Genomic DNA, 15,109 nt, shown 5'->3' on the forward strand with positions numbered 1-15,109 from the left:
TAAGAAAACCACTTCCTACGGTTGTTTAATTTTGTCTCTCTCCTCTCGACTCGAGCAGAATTTTCGATGCGTCGGCCAATCGGTGCCACACCATAAAACTGGTTACACTCGCTGTTTACAGTCGATGCAACACGGCCTCCCGGAACAAATACGCGGCGGTAGATATAGGCAGCTTCGAGAACGCCTACATTACGTGTGGCGTGTCTAGTCTTTAATAAAAGCGAGCCTGGAAAGTTTTTATCGTTAAACACTTATTACATGGGCAGTACGCAGCGCGCCATTTATGTATACGCGCGGGGCTGCAGTGCAAATCAGTGCGCGACTTACTCAATAGGCTTCTCTTGGACTTTCTCGAAAACGAGATGATTTGTGGACTTGCTCCAACGAAATAGCTCGGCTGCTGCATGGTCAATGTCGCATTCGCTCGCCGAGCCAACGCCGAGCCAACGCCGAGCCAACGCCTCGCTCGCTCCAATATATCGTTTATCATTTCCTACGCCGCTGACTTCCTTGTGCATATATTTCGTACCGAAATTAACAGCGTAAAAATCGTTATTGAGACAGCTACCTAACGCCGACGAGCGCCTAATTCTACCTCCTTAGAAATTCCGTCGCAGCTCTCTGCTTTATTTTTCTTATTCAATATCTAATCACTGAATTCCAAGTCGAAATTCAGAAAGGAAAATTGAAGCTACTGCAGTAGCCGTACACATATATGTGTGCGAGTATGGGGCGAGGCCTCCGTGACGCGTGTTAGGTCATAACAACGAGTAAATACAGCCCACACATGCACACAACGCACATAAAACTCATGCAGAGTTGGAGTGAAAGTGAGGCGCAAGCATTATTACGTGATAGGAGCGCGCGCGCACACACACACATACACATATAGCGCTGGCGCTAGCGCGATCGCATAATTCTTGATAATTTCCTGCGGCAGCGTCGTTACACGCCGAGGAGTCGGCCAGCCAACCAACCACCGCAGAAACAGCTCAAAGCGACAAAAGATTATACTTACGGCAGCTTTAATTGGCCTGCCTATTATGTATGGCGTACAAACTTTATTTTATCCATCCTAAGCTTCCTGTCGCGCTGCCGCGACCGAGCACGACGCAGTGACGAAGGCTTACGTCAATTCTTGCGCGAATTACTCCGATTTAGCCGTGTCGCTCCTAATTAAGCGATTTTTAACTCGATCCGCGCCCCTCGCGGCTCTTGCCTGTCCTGTGCTTACACCACGTGAGGATGTGTCAAGCGATGATCGACTGCTGGATCATTCGATTGTACCGAGCGACTCATGATCTGTCGAATTCGATATCGACTCAAACGCCAGCATAATTACCCACCAGACTCGTATACTCGATGAAATTGGTCCGCTTTTTTTGTTGTGTTTCTGTTTACGCCAGAGCCAAAAAAAAAAGATTATTTATACGCTCTTGCATAAGAAATAGGAAAACACATATGCATAATTACGGCAAAAATTCCGGGACCTTCTGGATGAAAAAATATATTATGTGCTGGTGCGATGTAATTTATGCTGTATGGATACGCTCGCATCTTCTGCTCTGCTACATTGTACAAATGTAAATCCTCACAGCCTGGGTCATAATCAATCTCAATTAAAAATACATTATTGATATTTCGCGTCTATGAAGGAATTATCCCCCTGATCTATGAAATGTTTACCTGTTTTGTTGCAGAAAAATAGGCACCGCGTGCCCTTTATAAACGCGAGGGACAATCGCTCGCCAGGCGCAAAATAAAAAAAAGTCACGACAAAGTGTTGTTGTTGCTTCTGCCGCTACCGCTGCTCATGTTATATTGTATACTTTTTTACTCGTGTGCGCGAGCATCTACAAACTCAATTTTAATGAGTGAGCGCAATAAATCATGTATTTAGCTTTTTTTTTTCCGCGCGTCGACGTTTACACAGAATTTTTGCAACGAAAGCATGTCCCTTTTCTTTTAATTATACCATCAAAAATACACGTCTGTATCGTACGCGAGAGAGAATATTTTCCAATTTAATATATGCAAGCTCATACACGATATTCTGTATAAATTTGTGTATACATACCAGTTATGTGCATGTACCAAGAGAGAGTTTTGCCCTACCAAACAAAAAGCATTTGAAATATATACCAATGACGATTATGCATCACTTAATTAGAATCAAGGCACGAAAATCTAGTTGCAACTAAAAATACATCAATGAAATTTCAGCGATTCGCATTCAAAAATTACTAAAGCTTGCTCTATAACATTTGCCAATAATGATTTTTTCTTATGGTGCAAACAAGCACCATTTTTTTATAGTTCATGAAGCATCATATTAGTTTGATTCAAAACTCTCTCCATGTTGCCTTTCCCTCGCCGATTTCCGCTGCCAGTGGGAAAATTATCTCAATTTTCTTAGTCAAGCGTGACAAACTGCTGTGTACGAGACAACAAAATGTACATAAGCTGCTGCACTCTATAATATTGCTAATCGAAAATCTATGAGGGTATAGGAATCCATGAATTGGAGCTTATAATAAAGACATTGATTATTTTGTAATTTTTTTTTTATCTTTGGCGCTTTTTATTATCAAAAATATAAGAATAGTAGCACATCTCGGTTGTACACATTGCATAAACAACACGTATCGGTGCATCTCAAGTATAAAAAAAAACAAATGTTGAGTTGATCGAACATCGTCGCATGCGCATCAATATTACACATGTTACAGTGAGTGATAAAAATTAGTACAATAAAAGTACAAAAATAATGGTAGAAAAACGCAGAGAAAAAACTCTCAGGTATATCATTTACAGAACTAGTGATTCGAATCGAGCAGCGCAGGACGTATAATCGGCTGCGCCACTTATACTTTACATAGAAATCTCTCGTTGGTGAATTATTACATTGTTGTGGCGCAATATTAATAAATATTTACAACGCCTACATTAAGCAAAAAAAAAGATAAAAATGTAAATGAGGTAGCGAGAAGGAGAGAGAGAAAGGGGAAAAAATTCATTATTTACATTAACATCCAGGCAATTGTACAGCGCACATATTTAAATGGATCAAGATGGTGTACAGTATGCGGCGTTGAGCTTGATTTTTTTGCTCGCATTTCCATTAGTTGGAAAAGCTATTCGCGCTGAATAAATACATGTTATTTAAGAAAAAAGTGTATGTGTGCGCGCAGCTTGTCTGTATGCTCTGGCAAACTGCGTGCGATTACATTGGCGCAACGTACCTTTTCTTTTTTTTTCTTTTTTGATTGATAAATAATAATGCCTCGCTCGCGTCGCAATTGCGGTCGGCCAAACGCGATCTCTCGTACAGCTTATATTCGTCGTAAGCCGATTAAAAGCAATTTTTGTCAAAAGTTGTTCTTTCTCAGTGCGTACGAGTGTGTATGGAAACAATCGTCACTCGAAATTCATGCGTGTATACGTAGATATAAAAAAAGAAGAAAAATATCACACTATCGCGCGCAGCTCGATCAATAGGAGTGCTCGTGAACGTCGGAGCCCTCGGCGCCGAAGTCACCGTAGCCACCGTGATGCTGGTGCTCGTACTCGTGATGGTCGTGGTGCTCCTCGTGGTGGTGGTGGTGCTCCTCGTGGTGGATCGGAACGGGGTAGGGCACCTTGACCGGGTACGGCACCGGCTTGTTCACGTAGACGGGCACCTTCTTCTCGATGTGCACGGGGTAGTGTCGCACGACGGGCACCTTGACCTCGTAGGGCACCGGCTTGTCGACGGGCACGTGGACCTTCTTCTCGACGGGGTAGGGCGCGGGCACCGGCACCTTCACGGGGTACGGCACGGGCTTGTCGACGGGCACCGGCCGGGGCTTCGGCACGTGCACCTTCACTGGGTACGGCACTACTTTCTCCACGTGGACGGGCACCTTCTTCTCGACCGGCACGGGGTAGGGCTTCTCCACGGGTACAGGTCGGGGCTTGTCGACGTGCACCTTGACCGGGTAGGGCACGTGCTTGACCACCGGGTAGGGTTGCGGCACGTGGACCGGTACCTTGACCGGGTAGGGCACGTGCTTGACCACCGGGTAGGGCTGGGGCACGTGAACCTTCTTCTCCACGTAGACCTTCTTCTCGACCGGGTAAGGAGCGGCCACGTAGACCTTGTGCGGCACTGGACGCTCTACCGGCACGTGGACCGGGTAGTAGACCTTCTTCTCGACCGGGTACGGGGCTGGTACGTGGTAGGGCACCTTGACGTGCACTTTGTACGGGACTGGCACCTTCTTCTCGACCGGGTAGGGCTGGGGCACGTGGACCTTCACGGGCACGTGTACCTCCTTCTCCACTGGCACGGGTACTTTCTTCTCGACGACGTAGGGCACCTTGACGGTCTTCTCGATGGTTATCTGCTTGATCTTCGAGTGCTCGTGTTGGGGCTCGTAGTGATGATGATGATGATGATGTTCCGGCTCGTGATGGTGGTACTCGGAGAAGTCGTGGTGCTCGCCGTAGCCACCGGAGAAGTCACCCTCGAAGCTGTAGAGGCCGCGTTTCTCCTGCTTCTTTTCCGAGGCCTCGGCGCTTTGCTCGTCGCCGTCTGCTTTGTCGGATTTGGCCTCGGCCTTGTGGTTCTTGTCGTTGTCGCTGTTTGCCTCCTTGGCTGCCTCTTCGCAGAGGCCCAGTGCCAGGAGACTCAGCAACAGCACTGCTAACTGCACCAGAGAAAAAGAGAGCGAGGGAAATTTCGTTGAATATTCAAATTGCTACGATAATGGCAAAATTCCATGATAAACGGAAAACAAATAGTCGCGTTGAGAAATTTTCGCGCAAACGCACGAAATTATAAAACGATTTTGCATATCTTGATTAAAATCAGCTAAAATGCTATCTTAAATATATTTAACGATGCGCGTAACGCGATTACAAGAGTGCAATATCATAATGCTGTGCGATACCTAGCCACAAGTGCACAACACGAAAAGTCTTTGTTTAGCAGTTTTTTTTTATAAAAAGATAACGCAATTACGCTTAATGAAATCGAATGTGTGGGAATGAAGAAACGCGGCTGACTCGCGCTTCATGCCCATGTGGGTTATAGCCATAAGTGAAATAAAAGATGCGCGAGCGGCCAGTTTGATGCAAGCGAAACGATGTTAGTGGATTATTCACCGAGTAAAGCATCATCCTCGCGCCCGTTCGCCTCCACTTTTTCGCGCGTTTCTCCTATACCCAACGCGTTGTTGCTGTTGCTGCTACTGTTTTAATTATCTTTTTGCTGTTGTTATTGTTGTTGCCGTTGCTGCAGCTCCGTCCGAGGCTTGCAAAATATAGTTAGCGAGCGTCGAGCTGTTTGGGCGAGCTTTAATGAGCACGAGTTATTTCAATGCAGAACCTATTCTTTTGGACACAGATTTTGCAACGAACTTTGAATGCTTCGAAACGATTACATAGACCATAAAAGCCGTTTGTTTATAAACATGGAAAAAGCCGCGTAATAAAAATCATTTAGTAAAAAAAGTTGCGTCTATTTAAAAAAAGCCGTGTTGATCCGTCGCACATACACCAATACAAAAATAGTATTTCAATGCACTGAACCATGAGCACTTTTGCTTTTTCGAAATGCACTTTGCAACAACAACAACAACAACAACAACAACAACAACAATAACAAAAACAACAACAACACCATAAAGGTACAAAAAAAGGATGGAAAAAAGTTGGTACTGCACTAGGTATTTTTCACGAATTTTCATGGCGCGGCAGAGACACTTACCGAAGGTCGCATGTTGCTGTTGGGCTTTTTCTCTCCACGGCAGTTGTATATCCCAGACGAGGAGAAAAAGTTGCACTAGTTGCTATCGCGAGTCGTTTGTTGTTTTCCAGCCGTGGCTAACGGCGGCCGTAATATGATTTTCCCCCGATCTCAGCTGCTCGCCTTTATACTCCGGTAGTCGGGACCTCCTGGTGAAGGCTTTCTCCCCTTCTACCACGGCTTCTAGCCCATGTGCATTGGACGAAAGTGAAATACATCGATGTGTGTTTGTCTGTGTGTGTGCGAACATAGCTGCACTCGCTGCAGTATCGAGCCTCTCACCTGTCTCGCAGCTCTTTGTATGTGTTGCCGCCTGACTTTTTACGTATACCGCTCGCACACTCACACATCTCTTATAAACGTTTAGTTGCATACGCAGACTATGTGCGTGTGCGTGTGGTATATAATGCATGAAAATCCATAAGAGCTCCCCCCTCGACATTGCCTATATTAGCTTCCGTGCACGTATATATAATATCCATTGCGGAAATCTACCCGTGCGCTCGGTCTCGTTTCAGACTTTTCACATCATTTTGTACATAATGTACTCGGATCGATTATTCATCTAAATCATGACCGAGCGGAAAATTCATTTGTCATCGAGCGAATTATCTCGGGATGAAAAATTAGCGGGAGAGCTTGCTCGATCGGTTTTCCATGCGATGGTCAGGAGCAATCACCGCCATCGAGTTAGCTCAAACTTGGCAATTGCTCAAGTACCTGTCGTTAATTTCAGATTTTATCTCCTTTCGATGGATCAAGTGTATAACGGTAATTTAAATGGGCTCGATATCGTGGCTTATTAGGCCGATAGTAGCCTGCTACAATGAAGCTACGGCTTGATTTTTTATTCCATTAGTGCAAGGAAAAACTCTATATCGAAACATATTATATTTCACATTATGATTAATAAATTACTCGTACCTTGACGCGAGAAAAAAAAAAGTCAAATAACTCTTGGGTAATGCCCGAGTGCGCGTAAGTTATTATATATACGAGCGCGAAAAGTGAAAATTTTCTAACGCGCAGTGCGATTGAAAATTCGGCAACGTGTAGCCATTTATATATTCTCGGCATACAAAATCGTAAGCGGAAAACGATTCGGATATGATAATTTCCTGTGTATGCATACAAGTTCGCGCGCTCGTTTATACACATATTAGCTTAACATCATAACATTTTATTTCCAGCGCACAGATTTACAAAGCGACGCATTCGAGGCTATCTATTTTTTCTCTCTTTCTTCCTCTCTGCATTTTCTAAGTAGCACCAGTCGGTTCTTGCATTTTTATATCAGCACTCGAAATCACACTCTCGCTCGTAAAATCGACGCGCGCGTTTACATACCCGCTTGTTGTTAGCTCCTTGCCACGTCTGTATCGGAATTTTTACACGCGGGCAAATAGTAAGATTTCAATACAGTTTTGTACACCGGGAGATTCGCTGCGTCGCAAAAGGTATTTTCTTTTTTTATTTTGCTCGCAGATATGTGGAGAAAATCGATGGCATGTGCGTGCATCAATAATCTTGGGCGGCGCTTGGGTCACGCTCGAGATAACGCTGGCTGCGCTGCGCTGCGTTGCTCGCAGTGAAAATCGCGCCGGTGACACCGAGCGCTTTCCGATCGATTTGCCTCGTCCATGTAAAGGCAAAGAAAGAGCGAGATGCAATTTTTTACGCAATCACGAGACGTCGATTTTTTCGAGTTTGAGCGGAGCATCGCTTTCTCGCGCGCACATGTATTATGCGTTTATGTAGGTCCGTTACGTCAGAGAATCTCATTTCGGACGTGTGAACGGCTGCTGCACATACATAATAACGATTGCCGCGCTGCCAAATTTTTGCGCAACTTTAATAGCCACTATTTGCCGTTAGCGATTCGTGTCGTTTTTTCTTCTTTCATCTGCTTATGGCCCTTCGCGCCGCGAGCTCCAATTTGCAAATAAGATAATTGAATGTAATTCAGGCGTTTACAGGCTCCGTATAAGAAAATCAGCTGATGCAATGAGGCACGAGTGCGCAATTAGCGTACATATATGTTTTCGGCATGTTTCGATGCATAAGCTCGCAGCTCTCGCGCATCTTCGTAATGCTCGTAACAATAATATAATGATGATAGGAAAAAATTGATGTGCACGCACGAAGGACTCGTTGCGCAATATTTATATATGCCTCTTTCGCTCTTCCTCTCTCTCTCTCTCTCTCTCTCTCTCCTCAAAGTTTTCCACTGAAAGCGTAAAGTTGTAAGCGAGTACGAGTCTTTGGTGTCATTCATCGCTGATGCCGCCATCGAGGCGTCGCCGTAACTGGAGCATGCCGCGTGTTCACGCAAACTTATGCATACAATATAATATACATAGTCGATGTCAATAATGCATATCGGATGCGCCAGAGCGAAATGTTATATTATATATATTCATACGTACGTTTTTGTTGTTGTCGTTGCTGTGCATCGATTACGTGCCGAGTTTTTATGCGTATAATACCTGCCGAGCATAAATGCAAGAAAGCAGTCATAAAAATGTGTAACAAATAATAACATGGATGTATGTAGGGAACGCGCAGAATTACACGAACCGTCGCGATTCGAATCACTTTCATCTTTCGTACTATCGCGCATGGATGAGTCACGATTATGTATCTTCTTGGCTCTATTAGACTATGTAGGTATGTGAACAATTGTGTTACGAGCACGAATTCGATGAATCGGGAATTTTCCGATGCATCAGATGTATAACCTAAGGTGAAACCACAGAACTACCGAATCGTCTCTTTGTTGTACAAAACTACGCGTAATATTTATTCTGCACAGTTATTAAGAATGCGAAATTGAAATTTCGTTTAGGAAAAAAAAGTGAAAATGCACGAGGCTCGACGCCGAATGGCGATAAAACATCGGTGGGGCTTGCCTTCACTAGCTAGCGCACGTTTTATTCTAATTTCGATTAATTTTTATAATTTAAAATTACATAAAGTCTCTTGGCCATTGTGCTCAGCATGGCTGCGCGCTGCCGTACGTAAAGTAGCAGCCAACGGCTCTCACAATAAGGCTGGGCCAATGAAATAATCACCGATTCTTCGTTATATGTATTTTAACTTTAATAAAATTTACATAAGCACGCTATTGAACGCGCGTGCACTTTTATTTTCTATATAGTGAAAATTTTCATCGTTAAGTATCGGGTGGTGGCAGGTGGAGAAAAGCCGCGTACTGGAATACATGCAGCGCTCGAGCAATAGCAGCGCCGTGAAACTGTAACGGCGATCTATATAGCTTCCGCAAAAACCGGTCAAGCATTCGAGAACACTCTTTGCTCCGCGTGCGCTAGCTGTGTGCTGTATATGTGCTCTTATACAGTGGTTACATTAGACTGGCTTCAGTCAGCCTGTGCAATTGCCTGCGATAGACATTTTTACATGCAACGCGCCTAGCCATGCACTACTAGTCTATCTGGTAAAAAGGAATAGATATGCGTTAGATTGCTCTCAATTTCAATTGCACGCCAATTTTCGCGTGCTCTTGAACGTCTAAAACGTAGTTAAAAACCTGATCCAACGCTGATAGGTAACAGAGAGAAGAATGAAATGGCTTTTTCATTTTCCTATGTTATATATTAAGGTGCGACTCTTGGTTCACATGTTGCATACGAACCTCGCACCCATGCTTAAATTTGTTTGGACCTAAACTAGAAGAAGCCGTGGAAAAAAAATCTTTTTTCTAGTCATATTTTACCGTGTCTGTGGTGGAAAAGGTTATTTTAAAACTTCAAAAAGTCTTTGAAAAATTTTTTATGAAAACTTTGCTTCCTTTGTATTTTTCCTTAAAATCGTATCTTTTGAAGATAGAAATTGCAAAGACTGAATACGTGATAATGTAGATAACCACATTTTTAAGTTTTGCGATTTTTTATTTAGAAAAAAATGACTTTAAGTCCAAGAATACATGTAAATTTAAAAAAAAATTTTCTCAGACTAACTAAAATTGGGATTGTCAAGATCGAGCACCTGTGGTAAGTCTCATTGCTATTGAATTAATATGGCCCAAAAGAGGCGCCACACGTGGAGAGATAACATTAAGTTCTTTCTTTGTTGAAAATTATTAGGCTTATCTATTTACAATTTCGTGATACGAAATAGAACACAATTTAAATATTTGATCGTTTACAATTTATAAGTAAATAGATTTTTTACTTGATCTAGATGCCAATAATGTATTATGCTTAATTGGCATTTCAATGAAAGTTGGCAAGAAGATGTTTCAAGATTGAAATAAAAAATAAATTATAACAAAGAAGACGTAGAGAAGAGAAATTGTGAACGAATGACTCTCAGCACGTGCTGACTCGCACGCATAAGATTAGAGCTCGTAACGCAACGCCAGCAGAAAGAATCGCTTATTATCACATCAAAAACACTTATACCCGTAGAATGTATACAAAACATTATAAACTTTAGAAAATCCTCTACGCGGCACTTTCGATCGAGCGTGAATGTGCTGAAGTTTGATAATCAGTTTCAGCCATTTACGCGCATACCCGCACGATGATCAATTTTTCCTTTTTATCATTTTGTTGTTGTTTTTTGTCGTCGTCTGAAATTGTAGTCGAAAGGCTGCAGACCACACGACGGCTGCCGATTGTTCAAAGACGTCGAGATGGAAGATTTTGATTACGAGTCGCTCGCGTCTGGTACAAATGATATATTTACAGGCTGGTGCACGCAAACGTACGAGTGCGAAAAGATTTTGTAATTTCAACGCTATGGCTTGAAGCGCGAGATATTCTCGAGCTCTCGTCATGTACGAGCTGAGCAGCAGTAGCAGTGACTCATGCAGTGTTTTAAATTCATAGAGGGCTGCACTTCTCTCTCTCTCTCTGTTAATTCCGTTATCGTGCATCATGCCCGTTAAATTCAGCCCTCTGCTGTATGTGCTCTCTCGCACTCTCTCACTGGGCGAGGAGCTTTTATATATTGTGCGAAAAGGGCATTGGTCTTACAGGAGAGGGAGGTAGGCGAGTTTGCAACTAGAAAGAGCTCGCGCGCTTTTGTGCCGGGCTCGCGCGCCAACATTTCAATTAACTTTTGCGTTTGATGTTCGCCTTGCTGTTTATAATCTCGAGTAATGCAATATTTCCTCGACTCGACACGTCGGGAGACAACATTTTCAAAGGACTGACACGCTGCTGTATATTATAGTACTGTCATGTATATTTTCTTACGCTTATACAAAATACTTGGTCGCTTAATCGTAATCTTGGCACATGAATTATACAAATTTGCAATGACAAAGTTTTAGACAGAGCAGTGAGAAACTATAAATGAATCGAAGAAATTTCCTTACAAAAGTATAGCAACTTAATTAAACGAAGCGAGTCGGAGCAGCTGTCCTCTAGAGCTCGAAGCACTTGCTCTTCATGGTCCAGTCGTAGCCCTTGTTGTCCTCTCTCAACATATCACAAGTCCAGAAGGCGCATTTCTTGCCCATCTCCTCGAAGAACATGAATCGCGGTCGCTTCTTGAACGCGCAACTGTCGTCCCTCCAGCTGGACATGAGTTTCTCGCCGCCGTCCTTCTTGTCACCGGCGAATTTGTAGAGCTCGAAGTCGCGTCCGCGCAGCGTCATGAGTGCGAAGCCACCCATCGGGCAGTTGCGGATCTCGAACCAGTCGGGCTCGTAATTCAGTCGGAAGCTCGAGGAGAAGCGCAGCTCCAGATTCTTGTCCCACTGCGTGCACATGATTCTTTGCGGATCGTTCTCGAAGATGCCGCATCGGCCAAAGTTTCCTGAGCAAGCGCCGATAATTAGTTTCTCAACCGGGGCTATTATTTCTTTTGCATACAGAGATTTATGCGTCGTAAAATAATAATTACTCACCGGCAGCTGCAGAGTTCCTCGTGTATCGGAAGCTAGTCAGCGAAACGTCGGCCGGCGAAAAGTCGGCATTGATGGATTTGATGAGCTCGCCCCTGGCGTTCGTAGAGATCAGTTGAGTCTTGGCGTTCTCGTCCTTGCCCATGACGAAGAACATCTCGTCCTTAGCATCGAGATATTCGGGGAAGTACAGCTCCCACTCTTTGCGTTGATTCCAGAGCATGAACTTCATGGGCTCGCCGAGCTTGCCCTCGAGCAAGTTGTAGGTGCGCTTGCAGGCGAACGAGCCGCCGCACTCCTTTTCCGCGTTCAGGAAGATGATGTCGAACCAGTCTTTGCGGCTGAAATCGAGTTGGTCAATGATTTTCTATGCAAAATTATTACGTATCAGCTCGATCGATTGTCACTTACCCAGGTCGAATGTTGATGTACGAGATGCCGTTCTTAGAATACTCTAGGCCCTTGAGCATCTCCCACCTCTTCCACGTGCAGTCGGCCATGTTCACGATGTACATGTCGAGCTGATTTTTCATCGGGTCTTGAAACCTTCTGACCATTCGCAAAATCTCCCACTGGCTGTCGAGCATCGAGTTGAGCTGCACGATTCGGGATTTCTCTTGCTCGACGAGCATCGGTACGTAGCAAGTTTTTTTGCTTCCGTCGCCGCTGCCGGCCCATCTCTCGATGATAGCCTCGAGCTTGTATTTCGGATCCTCGCTCAAGCGAAAAGTCAGAAAGGTCGGCCGATCGCTCGATAGGAGGGAAAAATTTTCCAGACCCATGTAGCTGTCCGATGCAGCCTTGGGTAGTTCGGCCGATCGGCAGACATGCAGTAACAGCAGAGTCACCGATACTGTTTTCAACATCGTGTTCGCGCTTTCGTCTGCGGCTGCGGTTGTCTGAAAAAAAGCAAGCGCACAATTTTGCAAACGAAATTCAACGATGACAGCTCTAAAAGCTACGTGAGCCACCTACCTCTGTATGTATATAATATGATACGTATATGTGGCGTCAACGTTGTTGGCGATGCGGCACGTGAGGCGAGTCTCGTGATCTTGAACTTGACTCGCGTGCTTTTATACCAGCCACTGGGTCAGTCGCGTAAAAATCCCTGCAGCTCGGATGCGCCTATTTCAACCGGTTTGCCATTAAGGAGGCTCGGTCGAGCGAGCACAGAGCTACTCGATTTTTTGAGCGGCGTTATTAATCGCATTGTAAATTTCCTCTGCCTCCCCCCAGCGCGTGTAGTTATTACGCGCCGTAACTTGTAGCTGCTAAAAAATCAGAACCTGTTCTGGGCAGTGCGCGGCCAGCCTCGCGCACTTAAAGCCAAGACGCTCGAAAGATGCCTCGGATCGTTTCGACAAGTTATGCCCTAGCTGTAGCGCGCGGTTATCGCGTTACACGCGAGCGTATAATCCAAGTTCGGAAAAGTACAGGGCAAAGCACGTTTGTCTTCTCGGCTTATACAGCTCGCGCAAAACGATAAATGAAGGGGGCTATGTAGAGACGAGCAGCGCCAGCAAGAGTCGACTTTTCCAATAGGTATTAAAAGGACGAGAGGGAGAAAGGGAGAATCTTCGCTTTGCTGCTTGGAAAATTTTAACAGCCAACCGGTTTGTCGAGCGCCTCACGGCCAGCAACTTGTGCGCGCAGCTTTGCGCATTGTGTATTACAGACTGATACGCATGATATCATTGTTTAATTACATAAAAGTATCAATTTATTGACAGAGTCTCTCATACATGTATAAAACGTCACTTTGTCGCAGAGATAAGCAATATAAATTTTTATAAAAATATAATACATCTATGAAAAATCACTTTATACATCAGATCATGCGTGAATTGCAGCGTTAGCGATGCAATTTTACAAGCGTCTCACTTGCAGAACATTGACAATAACATCGAGTACTGGGTTAGGCTCGTTGCAAGAGTTTCTCAAAAATATTCCATCGTCGCTTTGCAGTAAATCGACGTTCGTAACGTTTTCGCAGTCCACGCCTTCGATTTTTTCAACCGAACCGACGTCACTGGCGTCTACGTCGATCGAGTAGAAGTCGGCGGTGGCGCTCCGAGCGACGACCTTGGACGATCCCGCCTTTCGATCGTTCACCATGGCGATGCTCCGCACGTAAGCGTTGTCGAAGTTTAGCGTCACGTCCGAGAGGCCGTTCAAATTTTTATCCACTTGCAGGCATCTGAAGAATCGATTGGACTCGTCGGTGGCGTAGCAGAGGCCCAACAATCCGTTGGCGGTCGATGTGGCTAGCAGGGCATCCTTCGGAAGTTCGATGTTTTTGCTAACGATCTCGGCGTCGTTCACGTAAGCCAAGTTGTAAACATTTCCACGACGAGCGATGAAAAAGTAGCCGTGCGAGCGAGCGTGACTGGTCAGCGAGATCAGTAGGCAGTCGTCGGTGTCGAACTGAAGAGCTTCTTCGAGGAAAGGCCTCGACTCGCCGAGGCTCTTGCTCACTGGATCGTAGCTGATTCTGCAGAGCTGAGTTCGCTGGCAGGGCACGAGGACGTCGAAGGTGTCGTCGTGCAGGGCCACCACGGAGCTGTTGAAGGACTCGAATCGATGCGCGAAATCGCCCTCGAACGGCACGCTCAAGCTAATCGACGAGCACTGCGGGCTACGCCGCTCGATCACGGCCAGCCGAAGCGAAACGTTGCGTTGGCTCATGCTCGCAGCAAACCACGTCATCACGTGAAATTTCGGGCTCGACGTCAGCTTGATATTCGTATTGATGAGAAATTCGTCACCTGTTAACATGGCCAGGTAGTCGCAGTCGGTGGCGGCGGCGGTGGCTTGGCCCTCCTCGCCCCCGTAATAATCGACGATTTTGCTGTACAATTTGGCATCGTGATGGCTCTCGTCGGCTGGCTTGAGCTCGGCATAGGTGAACGCGTTGTTGGATACGATTATCGGAGCGAGACTCGGCGTCACTATTGAATTGGAATTCCAGCGCTGAGGCTCGGCCCCGTGGACGCTGCCCACGAGGATTACACCGACTACGACAAACAACCGATTCGTCCACGCCATTCGTTCAACTGTTATATGTTTATTTCTGGCCGAACAAAAATCACGTCTAATTTTATGATTGTCACGAGAACTGATTGCTATAGTGCGTCAACTCAAAGTATCGCTTACAAACTGATATCTTCGCTTCTAATAAATCGCTTTATATGATAAAACCCGATGAACAAATCATGACGTAAACCACAGACAGTCAGAGAGAGAAAGGTATCAATAAACATTTAAAATTCAAGTATATCTATTTTATCACGGCAAAATTTGAATTTGAGACTTTCTTTATGAGATTCGCCAGTCATTATGAGACCGGTTTTTTCGACAAATTTTTAATCGTTCAATTTTTTAGAGAAATCAAATTTTTTAGAAAGCAAAGTCGATATTTACAATCGATAAAAATGCCTCATGGGCGA

At 44.8% G+C, this 15,109-nt stretch overlaps 2 protein-coding genes across 2 annotated transcripts; both read right to left on the minus strand.

The window, feature by feature from the left end:
* Positions 1-3,491: 3,491 nt before the first annotated feature.
* On the minus strand, positions 3,492-9,809 carry LOC106657758 (proline-rich protein 4-like). The gene is made up of 2 exons (XM_014379433.1): positions 9,794-9,809; positions 3,492-4,684 (listed from the first exon to the last, which is right to left on the minus strand). Exons 1-2 carry the CDS (start codon positions 9,807-9,809, stop codon positions 3,492-3,494), a joined length of 1,209 nt encoding a protein of 402 aa, XP_014234919.1.
* A 1,368-nt stretch (positions 9,810-11,177) lies between these two features.
* Positions 11,178-14,708, minus strand: LOC106657760. The gene is made up of 4 exons (XM_023462566.1): positions 13,545-14,708; positions 12,072-12,559; positions 11,664-12,001; positions 11,178-11,572 (listed from the first exon to the last, which is right to left on the minus strand). The coding sequence occupies exons 1-4, from the start codon at positions 14,706-14,708 to the stop codon at positions 11,178-11,180; spliced, it is 2,385 nt and encodes a 794-aa protein (XP_023318334.1).
* Between the last annotated feature and the right edge of the window lie 401 nt (positions 14,709-15,109).

This window comes from Trichogramma pretiosum, unplaced genomic scaffold, assembly GCF_000599845.2.
Source record: "Trichogramma pretiosum strain Unisexual culture from Peru unplaced genomic scaffold, Tpre_2.0 scaffold84, whole genome shotgun sequence".
Taxonomy (NCBI): Eukaryota; Metazoa; Arthropoda; class Insecta; order Hymenoptera; family Trichogrammatidae; genus Trichogramma; species Trichogramma pretiosum.

What these genes read in the sequence shown, in the direction of transcription:
- LOC106657760 (XM_023462566.1), bottom strand. Translation starts at nt 14,708, where the DNA reads ATGGCGTGGACGAATCGGTTGTTTGTCGTAGTCGGTGTAATCCTCGTG. An exon ending in TTATTGTCAATGTTCTGCAA is followed by an intron (nt 12,560 to 13,544) that starts GTGAGACGCTTG and finishes GCTTTTTTTCAG; the next exon opens with ACAACCGCAGCCGCAGACGA. An exon ending in TACATCAACATTCGACCTGG is followed by an intron (nt 12,002 to 12,071) that starts GTAAGTGACAAT and finishes ACTCGATTTCAG; the next exon opens with CCGCAAAGACTGGTTCGACA.